The 15,343-nt window shown below is 44.9% G+C and overlaps 1 protein-coding gene across 1 annotated transcript in view; it reads left to right on the top strand.

The window, feature by feature from the left end:
* SCARB2 (scavenger receptor class B member 2) overlaps nt 1-15,343 on the top strand; it is a 68,997-nt gene that overhangs the window by 41,349 nt on the left and 12,305 nt on the right. Inside the window, exons 6-8 of the mRNA XM_006142962.3 lie at nt 5,059-5,178; nt 10,300-10,469; nt 14,384-14,502. Coding sequence (XP_006143024.1) covers nt 5,059-5,178; nt 10,300-10,469; nt 14,384-14,502 — 409 coding nt within the window. The remainder of the gene's footprint in view (nt 1-5,058; nt 5,179-10,299; nt 10,470-14,383; nt 14,503-15,343) is intronic.

The following is a 15,343-nucleotide window of genomic DNA, read 5'->3' as shown; positions in this document are numbered from 1 at the left end:
TATTTTAAAAGGGTACTATCTTTTCATTTGTCTCTTTGAGGATATTAAACAACGTATTTATTTCAAGGAGTCCCCAGGTGGTTCTAAAATTTAATTTCTTCTTAAGTACATTTATTTTCTGTTGATTTTTGTGCCTGTCGCTCATATAAAGGTCCTTTTTTTTTCTTTTTTAAGGTGTTTGCACTCACTGGAGAGAGACAGAGACAGTGAGAGGGAAAGTGAAATATCACCCTCCCCAAGGGGGTATGGCCATGGCACAACCCCATCCCCTCCATTCTCCTGGAATTTGGGGTGGTCGTGCATGTACAGGCATCCAGTGTGATTTTCAAGCCACTGGGTGCAGGATTCAAAAGACGGTAGACCATGCAGAAGTCCAGCACCCCAGCCATTATGCCACCTGCTGGCCCAAGGGTTCTTCAAGTTTTAAAAGAAATGTTAATTTGCAGAATTATTTTTGTTGGGAAGTTAGTCTGTTACCTATCTGTGTGTCTATCTATCTATCATCTCGCCTTTCCCAATGTAGCCATTGTGCAGTTGCCTGCACACAGTGCACTCAGGGGTTCCCTAGCCCAGACCCAGTACATGCGGTTGGGCCTCCTACCCCACAGTTACGTGGGGCGTCAGCAGGCAGATGGGCTTGGGTCACTCAGGTGTATTGGGTCTTTCTGCTGCCTTGGCCCCTCAGCTTTGTACACACTTAAGTCCAGACAGCAGGTAGAAGCTGCTCTCTTTGGCTTCTTTTGATGAGCAGGGAATCTCTGCACCTTGGGCCGTATTTCAGGCCTTTGGTGGACCCTTTCTAATCTCTGTTAACCTCATGAGCTGAACTCCAGTTCCTTCTTCTGCTTCAAGGGCTGCAACCTGTGGGGAGATGGCGTCAGCGCTACTTCCCACTTTGCATTTTTCCTGGGGAGATTTTCATTTCTGAGTACAGTAATGGCCCTACTAGATGGTCTCTGTGTTTTATCGACCACTACTCTGAGTTTTCACTTGGAAGAGGCCAGAATGGAAAGTGCCACCTGGACCAGAAGTTGGGAGAATTTCTACATATTGCCTGCCCTTGCTTATCTTTTGCATTTTCCCCTCAGTCCATTCAAGCTGCTGTAACGAATTACCATAGACTGAGTGGCTTATGAAAAACATAAATTTATTTCTTACGGTTCTTATGCCTAGGAACTCCAATATCAAGGCTCCAGCAGATTCAGGGTCTAGTGAGGCCCACTTCCTTGTGTATTATACTCACATGGCAGAAGGGCGGGGGAGCCTGGGGCCTCTTTTATAATGGCACCAATTCCATTCATGAAAGCTCTGCCCTTGTGACCTGATCACCTCGCAAAATTCCCACCTCCTGATACCAGCACTTTGTGGGTAGGATTTCAACATATGAAATTGGTTGAGGGGAACCCCGTAAGTGTTTAGCCTACTGCATGTAGCGTTATTAAACCTGCTATCTCAACTGTGCTCTTAGCATGATGTCAGTTTAGTACCAAGCTTCCTTGTGACCCAAGAGAAGTCCTTGGTTATTTTTGAAAGAGGGGACTGTTCACAGAGTAGACTCAGCTAATTAATGGTCTGTCATGAATATTAAGGCCTGGAAATGTCTATGCAGAGTTTGTCTGTCTGAGGACTGGCTATGAACAAGGCTATTATTAGTGTTAAATCGAATCACTGTTAGAGCCAGCAGGTGGTGTGGTGTGGTGGCTATGGCACTGCACTCCCTAATGGCTAACTATGGTTCAAATCCCAGACCTGACAGCTTGAAAATCATGCTCTGTGTGTGTGTGGACAAAATCCCAGGAGAAGAATGGAGGAGAATGGCCATCTCCTCAGGGGCATGATTTCTTACCTTTTCTCTGTCTTACTCTGTCTCTCTCTGGTGATCACATACATCCTATGGCAAAAAACCTTTAAAACCCCACTTCTATACATAAATTTGTATTTCTGAAATCCTATGTAGGATATACATTTTGGAGGAAAGAAAGAGGAAGTTTTAGCTATTGTCTCTATCAAAACTGATTTTGAGGTCAAAAGTCTACGTTTTCACTTTTTTATTAAATGCATAGGCGGGCCTCACTGTTTCTATCCTACTGCCTCCACCTCCTGAGCTGGGGCCACAGGCATCTCTCCTACACCCAGCTCTTTCAGACAGGGTCTCTCACTGAATTGTTCAGCCAGCCTCCAGTTCACGATCTTCCTGCTTCAGCGCCCCCAAGTTGCTGGGGTCACAGGTGTTGCTGTGCCCAGCCTTAAGGTTGGATTGGGGATTGAACCTGGATCTCCCCTGTGATCCCAGCCTGGAGACAGAGAGACGGAAAGCGAGAAATCACCCCCTCCAGGGTGCCATCCCTTCTCCTCCATTCTGCTCTCAGGATTTGGGGCACACGTGCCACCAGGTCCAGTATTCAAACAGGTCGGCTACGTGGGAATCCAGCGACATAATCATTACGCCATTTGCTGGCCCCCAGAAACTATTGTTTATTACCAGGAGTTTTATATTTTCATTTTTATATCTCCCTACGCTTGTTGCATTATTTTTAAACATTTTAATAATAATTTCCTATTATTTTAAAAGGGTACTATCTTTTCATTTGTCTCTTTGAGGATATTAAACAACGTATTTATTTCAAGGAGTCCCCAGGTGGTTCTAAAATTTAATTTCTTCTTAAGTACATTTATTTTCTGTTGATTTTTGTGCCTGTCGCTCATATAAAGGTCCTTTTTTTTTCTTTTTTAAGGTGTTTGCACTCACTGGAGAGAGACAGAGACAGTGAGAGGGAAAGTGAAATATCACCCTCCCCAAGGGGGTATGGCCATGGCACAACCCCATCCCCTCCATTCTCCTGGAATTTGGGGTGGTCGTGCATGTACAGGCATCCAGTGTGATTTTCAAGCCACTGGGTGCAGGATTCAAAAGACGGTAGACCATGCAGAAGTCCAGCACCCCAGCCATTATGCCACCTGCTGGCCCAAGGGTTCTTCAAGTTTTAAAAGAAATGTTAATTTGCAGAATTATTTTTGTTGGGAAGTTAGTCTGTTACCTATCTGTGTGTCTATCTATCTATCATCTCGCCTTTCCCAATGTAGCCATTGTGCAGTTGCCTGCACACAGTGCACTCAGGGGTTCCCTAGCCCAGACCCAGTACATGCGGTTGGGCCTCCTACCCCACAGTTACGTGGGGCGTCAGCAGGCAGATGGGCTTGGGTCACTCAGGTGTATTGGGTCTTTCTGCTGCCTTGGCCCCTCAGCTTTGTACACACTTAAGTCCAGACAGCAGGTAGAAGCTGCTCTCTTTGGCTTCTTTTGATGAGCAGGGAATCTCTGCACCTTGGGCCGTATTTCAGGCCTTTGGTGGACCCTTTCTAATCTCTGTTAACCTCATGAGCTGAACTCCAGTTCCTTCTTCTGCTTCAAGGGCTGCAACCTGTGGGGAGGTGGCGTCAGCGCTACTTCCCACTTTGCATTTTTCCTGGGGAGATTTTCATTTCTGAGTACAGTAATGGCCCTACTAGATGGTCTCTGTGTTTTATCGACCACTACTCTGAGTTTTCACTTGGAAGAGGCCAGAATGGAAAGTGCCACCTGGACCAGAAGTTGGGAGAATTTCTACATATTGCCTGCCCTTGCTTATCTTTTGCATTTTCCCCTCAGTCCATTCAAGCTGCTGTAACGAATTACCATAGACTGAGTGGCTTATGAAAAACATAAATTTATTTCTTACGGTTCTTATGCCTAGGAACTCCAATATCAAGGCTCCAGCAGATTCAGGGTCTAGTGAGGCCCACTTCCTTGTGTATTATACTCACATGGCAGAAGGGCGGGGGAGCCTGGGGCCTCTTTTATAATGGCACCAATTCCATTCATGAAAGCTCTGCCCTTGTGACCTGATCACCTCGCAAAATTCCCACCTCCTGATACCAGCACTTTGTGGGTAGGATTTCAACATATGAAATTGGTTGAGGGGAACCCCGTAAGTGTTTAGCCTACTGCATGTAGCGTTATTAAACCTGCTATCTCAACTGTGCTCTTAGCATGATGTCAGTTTAGTACCAAGCTTCCTTGTGACCCAAGAGAAGTCCTTGGTTATTTTTGAAAGAGGGGACTGTTCACAGAGTAGACTCAGCTAATTAATGGTCTGTCATGAATATTAAGGCCTGGAAATGTCTATGCAGAGTTTGTCTGTCTGAGGACTGGCTATGAACAAGGCTATTATTAGTGTTAAATCGAATCACTGTTAGAGCCAGCAGGTGGTGTGGTGTGGTGGCTATGGCACTGCACTCCCTAATGGCTAACTATGGTTCAAATCCCAGACCTGACAGCTTGAAAATCATGCTCTGTGTGTGTGTGGACAAAATCCCAGGAGAAGAATGGAGGAGAATGGCCATCTCCTCAGGGGCATGATTTCTTACCTTTTCTCTGTCTTACTCTGTCTCTCTCTGGTGATCACATACATCCTATGGCAAAAAACCTTTAAAACCCCACTTCTATACATAAATTTGTATTTCTGAAATCCTATGTAGGATATACATTTTGGAGGAAAGAAAGAGGAAGTTTTAGCTATTGTCTCTATCAAAACTGATTTTGAGGTCAAAAGTCTACGTTTTCACTTTTTTATTAAATGCATAGGCGGGCCTCACTGTTTCTATCCTACTGCCTCCACCTCCTGAGCTGGGGCCACAGGCATCTCTCCTACACCCAGCTCTTTCAGACAGGGTCTCTCACTGAATTGTTCAGCCAGCCTCCAGTTCACGATCTTCCTGCTTCAGCGCCCCCAAGTTGCTGGGGTCACAGGTGTTGCTGTGCCCAGCCTTAAGGTTGGATTGGGGATTGAACCTGGATCTCCCCTGTGATCCCAGCCTGTGGAACATAGCATCTTAGTAGTGTGCACCACCATGACTAGGCCTCCCTCTTGTCTAATCCACAACACTCTTACCCGTGTGTATGAGTAAGATACTGTGGGAAGGCAACTTCCAGTCACATCTTGGAAAGCCCTGAGCATTTAAGAAAACCTAAAATTATTTTTGATTATTTGTAAACTTTCTTGTGCTTATCACTTATAGGTCACTTGACTGGTGGGCCACAGACAGGTGCAATATGATTAATGGAACCGATGGAGATTCCTTCCACCCACTAATAACCAAAGACGAAGTCCTATACGTCTTCCCATCTGATTTCTGCAGGTAAGAACATTAAAACTAAGTGATTTTAAAAATACATACATATAGGGAACCAGCAGTTAGCGTAATGGCTATGTGGCTGGACTCCCACATAGTTGACCGCGGTTCGCGTCCTGGACCCGGTGGCTTCAAACTCATGCTGGGCGCGTGTGCGTGCTTGCCCAAGATCCCGAGAGGAGAATGGAGGAGAAGGGATTGCGGCGTGGCCATCCCCCCTGGGGGGTGATTTCTCGCTTTCTGTCTCTCTGTCTCTCTCTGTCTGTCTGGCGAGCGCACGCGCCCTATAGCAAAAACCTCTCCAATAAATAAATAAATACATACATACATATATGAAGTGTTTGGCTGTGAGACCATGAGGAATGTGTGTAGATACACCTGTGATTACACAGATATTTATGCTTGATCCATGATAAATGCTGATGACATATCAAGAGACTGTATAGTGTGGTGATTCATAATGTGGGCTCCAGAGCCTGACTGCATAGGTTTGAATCTTGGCTCCGTCATTTGTTACTGCGTGACCATGGACAAGTTACATTACCACTTTGTGCCGCACTTTCTTCATTAGTAAAATAAGGATAGAAATAGTGACTTACCTCAGGCGTCGTTAAGTGGACAGATGGGTTGCTGTGAGTGAAGTGCTTAGCCTAGGGCCTGTGGCAGAGTAAACATACTAAGTGCTGGCTCTTCCTTATCATAGGGTATGTTCTATCAAGCATGAAATTTGATCTGACCTTCTAGTGAGCAGGGAATCTCTACAGAGAAAGTAAATAAATGGGGTCCAGCAGATGGTGTAATGGACCCCATATAGTTGAACACGGTTCAAGTCCCAGACCCAGCGATTTACAACTCACACTGTTGCACATGTGCGTGCATGCCCAAAATCCTGAGGGGGAATGGTGGAGAAGGAATTGAAGTGTAGCCATCCTCTAGGGGGTGATTTCTCACTTTCTGTCTCTGTCTCTCCAGCAAGCACATGTGACCTATACCAAAAATCTCTCTTAAAAAAAATAAATAAAGTGGGACCAGCAGTTGGCGTAATGGCTATGTTGCTGGACTCCCATGTGGTCGACCGTGATTCGAGTCCCAGACCTGGCAGCTTGAACTCACACCGGGCGCATGTACATGCATGCCCAAGATCCCAAGAGGAGAATAGAGAAGGGATTATGGCATGGCCATCCCCTCTTGGGGGTGATTTCTCGGTTTCTGTCTCTCTGTCTCTCTCTGTCTTTCTGGCAAGCACACGTGCCCTGTAGCAAAAACCTCTCCAAAATAATATTAATAATAATAATAATAATAAATAAATGATACTGTTTGGCATCTGTATCTCGGAGTACAAAGGTCTTTGCTCAGAGTAACTTCCTGTTGATGTCACCTGCTTTCACTTTGCCATGGGATCGCTCCCTCTCTACTGTCCTGTTCATCTCTACAAGCAAACGTGGCTAAGTACATGAGGAGGGCACCCTTCCTCCACCCTGCCTTCCCCCTCCCATGATGCCACTGCTCCTTCTCCCACCTAGCACTGTTTGAACGAGTGGCAGACTCAGACGGCCGCCCTCTCCTCGCCAGCTCCCTCCCACAGCTGCTGTGAGACACGGCCTTGCAGGTGGGAGTGACCTCACAGCCTCCAACGCTGCCGACTCCTTAGTCTCCAAACTGCTGTGGTTCCGATGTTTCCTATCTGACACAACTGTACCTCCTGCTCGGCCAGCCATCCCTGACACTGGCAACACTGGGAATGTCCCTCCTTTCTAGCATGTATTCAGTCAGCAAGTACTATCGATCCCTTCTCAGTAACAGTGCTTGAATTCGTCCCCACCTCTCCATCCCCGTGTGTGTGCTGTGGTTTAGACCCTTTCCATCAGTCCTGGGAAACATCCCAGTCACCTAAGCGCTGACCACCCTCCACAAACGTCGGTGGGAGGACTGAAGGGAGAGAAGGCATGTATATGAGGCCAGTGAGTGAAACAAGGGGACCCTGAGGAGCCGTGGGAAGTTTTCAGAGATTTAGCACATACTCGTCTTCGGTAACTACTTAGGAGAGCCATTTGGCGGCCTTTAGTAAAACCGAAGACGTGCAAACTCTGTGATTTCAGATTCCGCAGTTCTCTCTTGGGTAGGTTCCTGGCCTGTGCAGACACACTAGGAGACATATAAGAATGTCCATGGCAACGTCGTTTGGCATAATGAAAACGGAAAGCAGCTCAAACACCTACATAAAGGAGAACAGAAATAAATTATGGTCTATTCATTGGTGGGATATCATATGGAGTTTAAAATAAAAGAACCATGGGCCAGGCGCTGGGGCAGTGGTAACACAACTGGACCCACATGGGACAAAGGGTCTGGGTTCACATCCCAGGACCTCCCCAGGAGAGGGACACTCATGCATGCCTGTGATTTGAGCGTGCTGAGACAGGGTGAATTAGAGCATGAAGACTCTGTAGGGGATGGCTGGCTGTCTCTGTCTGTCTCTCTTTCATGGGAGAAATAAGTAAGTACATGTAAAAAAGACAATAATGAAAACAAAAATGAACAAGTCCAACTGGTGGTTAAGGAGGCTGAATCCACATGGATGACTACACAGTTTGAGTCCAGGATCTGCTGACTTGAAAAACTCGCTGGGAGCGTGTGCGTGCATGCGCAAAATCCTGAAAGGAGGGAGAGCTGGAGGAGAAGGTACTGCAGCTTGACCAGTCGCCCTGGGAAGTGCTTTCTCTTTTTGTCTCTCTTTGTCTCTCTCAGCCAAGTGTATGTGCCTTGTGGCAAAATTTAAATAAATAAGTAAAAGGACTAAAACCATATATATTAGTGTACACTCTTCAATATGCTGTTTTGTGGAGCCAACAGGTGGCATGGTGGTTAAGGGCACTGGACTCCCACATGGCCAACTATGGTTTGAGTCCCAGACCTGGCGGCTTGCTTTCTCACTTTCTCTTTCTCTCTCACTCTGTCCCTCTCTGGTCAAATTTAAATAAATAAATAAATAAGTTAAATGAAATAATTCTTTTTTTTTTTTTTGGAGAGGTTTTCGCTATAGGGCACGTGCGCTTGCCAGACAGACAGAGAGAGACAGAAAGCGAGATATCACCCCCCAGGGGGGATGGCCACGCTGCAATCCCTTCTCCTCCATTCTCCCCTCGGGATCTTGGGCACACACGCTCACGCGCCTGGCATGAGTTTTAAGTCACCTGGTCCAGGACACGAACCGCGATCTACTACGTGGGAGTCCAGCGACATAGCCATTACACTAACTGCTGGTCCCAAATGAAATAATTCTTGAAAAAAAAAATGCTGAGAGCCACCAGATGGCATAGTGGTTAAGGCGCTGGACTCCCATGTGACCGGCGGCGGTTCAGGTCCCAAACCCGGTAGGTTCAAACTCATGCTGCGCACTTATGTGTGTGTGCCCAAAATCCCAGGAGGAGAATGGAGAGGGGATTGCAGTGTGGCCACCCCCCCAGGGGTGATTTGTTGCTTTTTCTTTCTCTGTCTCTCTGGCAAACACACCTGCCCAACAGCAAAAGTCTCTCTTTAAAAAACAAAAAACAAACAAACAAACAAAAAAAAACAATGTTGACGGAAGAAGCAAATCACCAAAAAGGAATATGCTACCCTAGTCATATAACACTTAAATCAGCCAACTATGTCACGTGTTGTTGATGAATGCACACACACGTAAAAGTATAAATGTCTCCACGGGAGTGACCCCAGTTCAGGGTGGTGGTTTCTCACCCAAGGCAGAGAAGGAACGGAACCAGGAGCCTTATCTAGAGAGCTTCAGTGGTATCTATATTTTTTATTTATTTGAGTGGTGAATACAAAGTATTTGTTATACCATTTTCTCTGTTTTTCTGTTTACTTAAAATACTCCATTTTAAAAATACTGCAGGGGTGAGAGGTGCAGCGGAAGACCACTTCTTTGCTACTCACATCCCTGCAGGAGATGTTCAAAGACAAAAAAGTGAGGCCCAGGAAGGGGTTTCTCTCAGCCATCAAATGCAGGGCAGAAGGATCCGTGCTGGTGTGTGTGCACGTGCTTGGTCTGTTAGGTGCCGGGCAGATAGGGCTGTTAGGATTATTCAGGACCATGTTTGAAACTCAGTAAGAACTGAGGGCAGAAACGTGGTGAACTCTGTTGAAATAAATGACTAGGGCAAAATATGGAAACGAATCGTTTTTATTTGGGGAAATGGGTATCAAAGTATATGTTCTGATTAAATACATGTCCAGCTGGGCACTTTTCTTTTTAACAAGTTATTTAATTTAATTTTATTATTATTAGTTACATCATTATTATTTAATTTACTGTAGGGCATGTGTACTCACTAGAGAGAGAAAGTGAGAAAGCAAGCCGCCAGATCCGGGACTTGAACCGTGATCAGGCACATGGGAGTCCAGCACCTTAACCACCGTGCCACCTGCTGGCCCCAGTGTGGCACTTTTCAAGTTAAGTCTTGGCCAGGTCAAGCCTTTTGGTGCCTTTCCCAGCACTGCTTTGCCTCTGCCTTACCCTTGCTTTCCTTCCCTTCGTCTCTGGCCCATCTACACTGAGTGTTTTCAGACTCTTGCATTTCTTTTTATTTTTTTGGTGTGTCTCCATTATCAATGTTATCTTCTTCACTTTCTACCACATGTTGTCTTTCTCTTGACCTTGCTTGGATGTCACCGTAGTTACTACGTTGCAAACATCTTTCATTACAGTTCATCTTCTACTTTATTGCACATTGAGTCGACAGGGCTCAAAGCATTTATTTTTAAGCATTATTTATTTTAGTCATGACAGAGGGTATGTGCATGCAAGAAAGAGAGAAAAGCACCCTGGAAAGTCCCCTCCCTCCAGCCTTCCAGCTTATTAGGACCGTGGGTTGTGTGCACACTTCCGGCATGTTTTAGGTGAACCTGGCTGGGGTTCTGAACCTGCAGTTGACCGTGCGGCTTCCTGCACCATAGTTCAGCTCCCTACCAGTTGCACCACCAGGCTGGGCCTTCTTTCATGTGTTCTTTGCCATCTTTGTTTCCCCTTACCCCTGTAGGCTTTTAGCTGTGTAGTACCCAAGAGCTGTTTCTAACTTCCTCATTTCAGGCAGTCTATGCTGACTTTGTATTCTTATATCCCAACAGGTCAGTGCATCTAACTTTCAGTGACTTCGAGAGTGTGCAGGGTCTGCCTGCCTTTCGGTATAAGGTGCCTGCAGAAATATTAGCCAATACCTCAGAAAATGCTGGCTTCTGTCTACCGGAAGGAAACTGCTTGGGCTCAGGAGTTTTAAATGTCAGCATCTGTAAGAATGGTAAGATCTCAGAAAGGAGACATGGCGATGGGTGTCTAAAATGTAAGACTGATGACCAAAAATGAATATGTTGTCTGCCTAGTAAAAAGTATGATTCTGATGCTTCAAGAATAGTGTCTCATAACATGGTCACTGAATAGTAGGAAAATCATTGGGTTTTCTGTGATGTTTTGCTTTTCTGTAGTGCCCTATGGCATTTTTTTCTGGGCAGTAGCTTAGAAGTCCTTGTAGTAATAACAGTTCATGTTTACTGAGCACTTACTATGTGCTTGCTACTTCTCTTAAGTGCTTTACATATTTATAGTTGAGACATGTGTGATCATTAACTGATTTCATGTTCAAAGCAATGCTAAAAGAGAAAATAGACAACTTGGTTTTGAGAAAGTAGGTATCTTGGCAAAGATTCTCAGTGATGGGGCCAGCAGGTAGTATGGTGGTTAAGACACTGGACTGCCACATGGCCAACTGTGGTTCGAGTCCTAGACCTGGCGACTTGCTTTCTCACTTTCCCTCTCTCTGCTTTTCTCTAGTGAATTAAAAAGTTAGTTAATTATAAAAGTGAATTAATAAATAAAATTAAATAAATCATTCTTTAAAAAACATAATCTCAGTTATTTTGAAGCACGATTTTAAACTCCAATTGCAAATTTCTCAATGTTTCTTTTTTTTTCTTTCTTAATTTTTTTAATGCCAGAGGGCACTTTGGTTTGCCAGAGAAAGAGAGAGGATGAAGGCACCACTCTAATGGGGCATGGTCATGCCGCAATCCCTTATTGTCTATTTCTCCATCCTAGAGGGATTTTGGACATGTGTGCATGTGTGCCTGTTATGTTTTTCAAGCCACCAGGGCCTGGACTGAAATAAAGTTGGCCATGTGGGACCTGACTTCCTTAACCACCAGGCCAGTGCTTCTTTCTTTTTCTTTCTTTTCTTTTTAAGAGAATAATTTATTTAATTCCATTTGTTATTACTATTTTTTATTTTGACCAGAGACAGAGAGAGAGAAACGGAGAGAGAGAGAAACAGAGAGAGAGAGAAAGGGAGAGCGAGAAAGCAAGACACCAGGAGGGCAGGGCCGGGACTCAAACTGCAGTCGGCCATGTGGGAATCCAGAAATCCAGAGCCTTTAACCACCACACCACCTGCCAGCCCTCTTTTTTTTTTTTTAGAGAGAGATTTTTGCTATAGAGTCTGTGCTCTCTGGAGAGACAGAGAGACAGAAAGTGAGACATTCCCCCCAGGAGGTTGATCATGCTGCAATCTCTTCTCCTCCATTCTCCTCTTGGAATTTTGGGCATGCATGCACACGTACCCAGTGTGAGTTTCAAGCTTCCAGGTCTGGGACTCGAACCATAGTCAGCCACATGGAAGTCCAGCACCATAACCATTATGCTATCTGCTGGTCTCCAAGCCAGTGTTTCTTAACATCAGAGCTGTCCTGCTTCTTTCCATGAACAAGGCAGAATTATCAGTGGTACAACAGACAAAAGTATTTTCTTCCTCTTGAGACTAGATCCTTTTTAAAGTTTTTAAAATTTGTATTTATTTTTTTAATGAGAGAGAAGAAATTAGGGAGAGAGGTGGAGGGAGAGATAGTCACAGGGTGTTTTCACACCATGGTTCTTCCAGCTTCCCTGCCAGTCAGGACATGGGCATTCTCCTGCCAGTGCCACCATGACTGGACCCTTGAATACGAGTTATTTTTGTAGAGGTCTTTTCATTAGGGAGAGTGCGCTTGCTGGAGAGAGACAGAGACAGTAAGAGGGAAAGTGAGAAATCACCCCCAAGGGAGGATGGCCATGCTGCAATTCCTTCTCCTCCATTCTCCTCTCAGGATAGGTGGGACACACCACACACACAGGTGGGATTATTAAGCCTCTGGGTCCGGGACTCTATTCATAGTTGGCCATGTGGGAGTCCAGTGCTTTAACTACCATGCTACCTGCTGGCCCCGAAAACCAGTTTTAATAGTTATGTGTTACAGATTTTTTAATGATGTTTTCAATAGATAGACATTCACTGGCCTTTTTTTAAATAATTGTGGAAACCATGGCTCAGAGAGGACATGGTATTCATAAAAGCTTTTTCTCTGGGCTGGCCCCATAGCCTACTAATCAAGAGAGCCAGATCCCACATGGCACGACATGGTTCAAATCCCAGCCCAGCAGCTTAAAAAACATGCAGAAACATATGTGTGCATGCCCCAAATCCCAACAAGAATGGAGAAGTGCATTTGTGTGCATGCCCCAAATCCCAACAGAATGGAGAAACAAAGAAATTGCAGTGTGGGGGCCAGCAGGTGGCACGGTGGTTAAGGTGCTGGACATTCCCACATGGCCAACCACGGTTCGTGTCCCGGACGTGATGGCTTGCTTTCTCACTTTCCTTCTCTGTGTGTCTATCTTTCTCTGGTCAAATTAAAATAAATTAATGAATAAATAAAATTAAATAAATTATTATTAAAAAAAAAGAAATTGCAATGTGATTACATTCCATTGGGTGGTGCTTCTCTCCCTATCTCTCTCTCTGTCTCTGGCAATCAGAAAAAAACAATCTCTGAGCAAATCGCTGTTAGAACTTAAGTCTCCTCCTATTCATACTGCGATTCTCTTCTTAGGCTGTAATTCCTTTTAAAGTTTCTCTGGAAAGTTGCTCCTCTCTGTAGTCCCTTTCTCCTGAATAAAGGTGCTTTTTCTCCTTTTGCTCTCTTTTCTACTTGGTTTAAAAATCTCCTTTCAGGGCAAGACTAAGGTCAGTAGTACATCTCCAGTCCTTCCCTGACAGAGTAGCGGCCTCCAGTCCTGGCCTGACATCAGAATGATCTGGAGAGTAGAAAAATCTATGTCCCAGGACCCCATGCTGGACATAGGAGGGCCCTAGGATCTGTACTCTTAACAAGTGTTCTCAGTGGTTTCCATGAAGGTGGCGTCTAGGTATTTGAGGACCACTGTGCAAGGGAACATGGCACCCTGACCTGGAACGGAATCTTCCTGTGGGCAGACCTTTTGGTTACAGGCTGGGTGTTTAGCACAACCAGGATACGTCTTCAAAAATTTTACATCAACATTATGGAAGAGTACAAGATCCATCTCAGATAAAACAATAAAATAAATAAAGACAGAAACAAGCAAAAAGAAAAAAAAGACAGTTAATTTACTGCAAGAGTTGTGGTTGGAAAGAGAGAGTTGTGGTTGGATAGAGTGTTTTAACGTGCAACATTTCTCATTCAGTTGGAATTCTGTGACCACAACCTGATTGCTAGATAACCCTGCATACATTTTGTAATTTATGTGAACCTCGTTCTTCAAATGCAAAATGAGGAGACTTGTGCTAACTTCATAAGGCTACCAGGAGCATTAAAGAAAGCGTAGAGCCAGCCAGCTGGCGTGATGGTTAAGTTCGCAGAATCCTGCATGGCCTACTGTGGTTCGAGTCTTAGATTTGTGGGTGCCTGTGTGCCCTAAGTCCTAAGAAGAGAGTGGAGGAGAAGGGATTGTGGAGTGGCCATCTCCCTGGGAGGTGATTTCTCACCACCCCACCCCACTCCACCCCCACCTTGTCTCTCTTGACTAAGAGCACGTGCCCTATAGGAAAAGGAAAAGAAAAAGAAAAAAGAAAATGTAGATAATGTACATATACTTTATAAGTTAAGTAAATGTTTGTTTCAGAATAAATCATTTAGCCAGGACTTCAATCTATAACGTGGAATAAAATAATGTGGAGATAACTGAGATGCCAGAAAACGAAGTATTATGTAAATCCTGAACTAGGACCCTACTCTCTTCCCCAAGTTTACTTATCAATAGCTTTTTTTTTTTTTTCCCCTGAAGGAGCTAGATTTGTGGCCAAGAACCTCATGTTCATCGTAGATTTTAGGGGCGGCATCATTCATTTCTGTTTTCCTTCAAATGCAGGTGCACCCATCGTTATGTCTTTCCCGCACTTTTACCAAGCAGATGAGAGCTTTGTTTCTGCCATAGTTGGTATGCATCCAAACAAGGAAGAGCATGAGTCATTTGTGGACATTAATCCTGTAAGTATACACTTCTTCCTGGTAAGAGAGTCTGTGTTTGACATAGTGGCTGAGGTGCTGGACTCCAGTATGCTCAACTGTGGTTTAAGTCCCAGACCTGGCATCTTTTTTTGGGGGGTGGGGAGAGGTTTTTGCTATAGGGCGCGTGTGCTCGCCAGAAGGACAGAGAGACAGAGAGATAGAAAGTGAGAAATCACCCCCCAGAGGGGATGGTCACGCCACAATCCCTTCTCCTCCATTCTCCTCTCGAGATCTTGGGCACACACGCACATGTGACCGGCGTGAGTTTAAGTCACCAGGTTTGAGACTCGAACCACGGTCGACTACATGGGAGTCCAGCAACATAGCCATTATGCTAACTGCTGGTTCCCAGACCTGGCATCTTGAAAATCCTGCTGGGCATGTGTATGTGCGTGCCCAAAATCCTGAGAGGAGAATGGAGGAAAAGGGATCATGGCATGGCCATCCGCACTAGGGGGTGATTTCTCACTTTCCCTCTCTGTCTCTCTTCAGCAAGTGTACATGCCCTATGGCAAAAATCTAAAAAATTAAAAATGAAAAAAAATTCATATAAGTGAAATCATATTTCAAGATGTAGCCCAACCAGGGAAGAATTAAATAGAAGCTATTTTCATCATTCTATTACCACTACTAACACTCCCAGAAATCTACCTAGGTATAAAAAGCATTTGCATTTTTTTTCAGAGAGGTTTTTGCTATAGGGCACGTGTGCTTGCCAGACAGAGACAGAGAGACAGAAAGTGAGAAATCACCCCCCTGGGGGGATGGCCATGCTGCAATCCCTTCTCCTCCATTCTCCTCTCAGGATCTTGGGCATACA

The sequence above is a fragment of the Tupaia chinensis genome, unplaced genomic scaffold (assembly GCF_000334495.1).
Source record: "Tupaia chinensis unplaced genomic scaffold, TupChi_1.0 Scaffold000086_1, whole genome shotgun sequence".
NCBI classification, from domain to species: domain Eukaryota; kingdom Metazoa; phylum Chordata; class Mammalia; order Scandentia; family Tupaiidae; genus Tupaia; species Tupaia belangeri.
The sequence above is the reverse complement of the archived record's forward strand: the minus strand, read 5'-3'. Positions and strand labels throughout refer to the sequence as shown.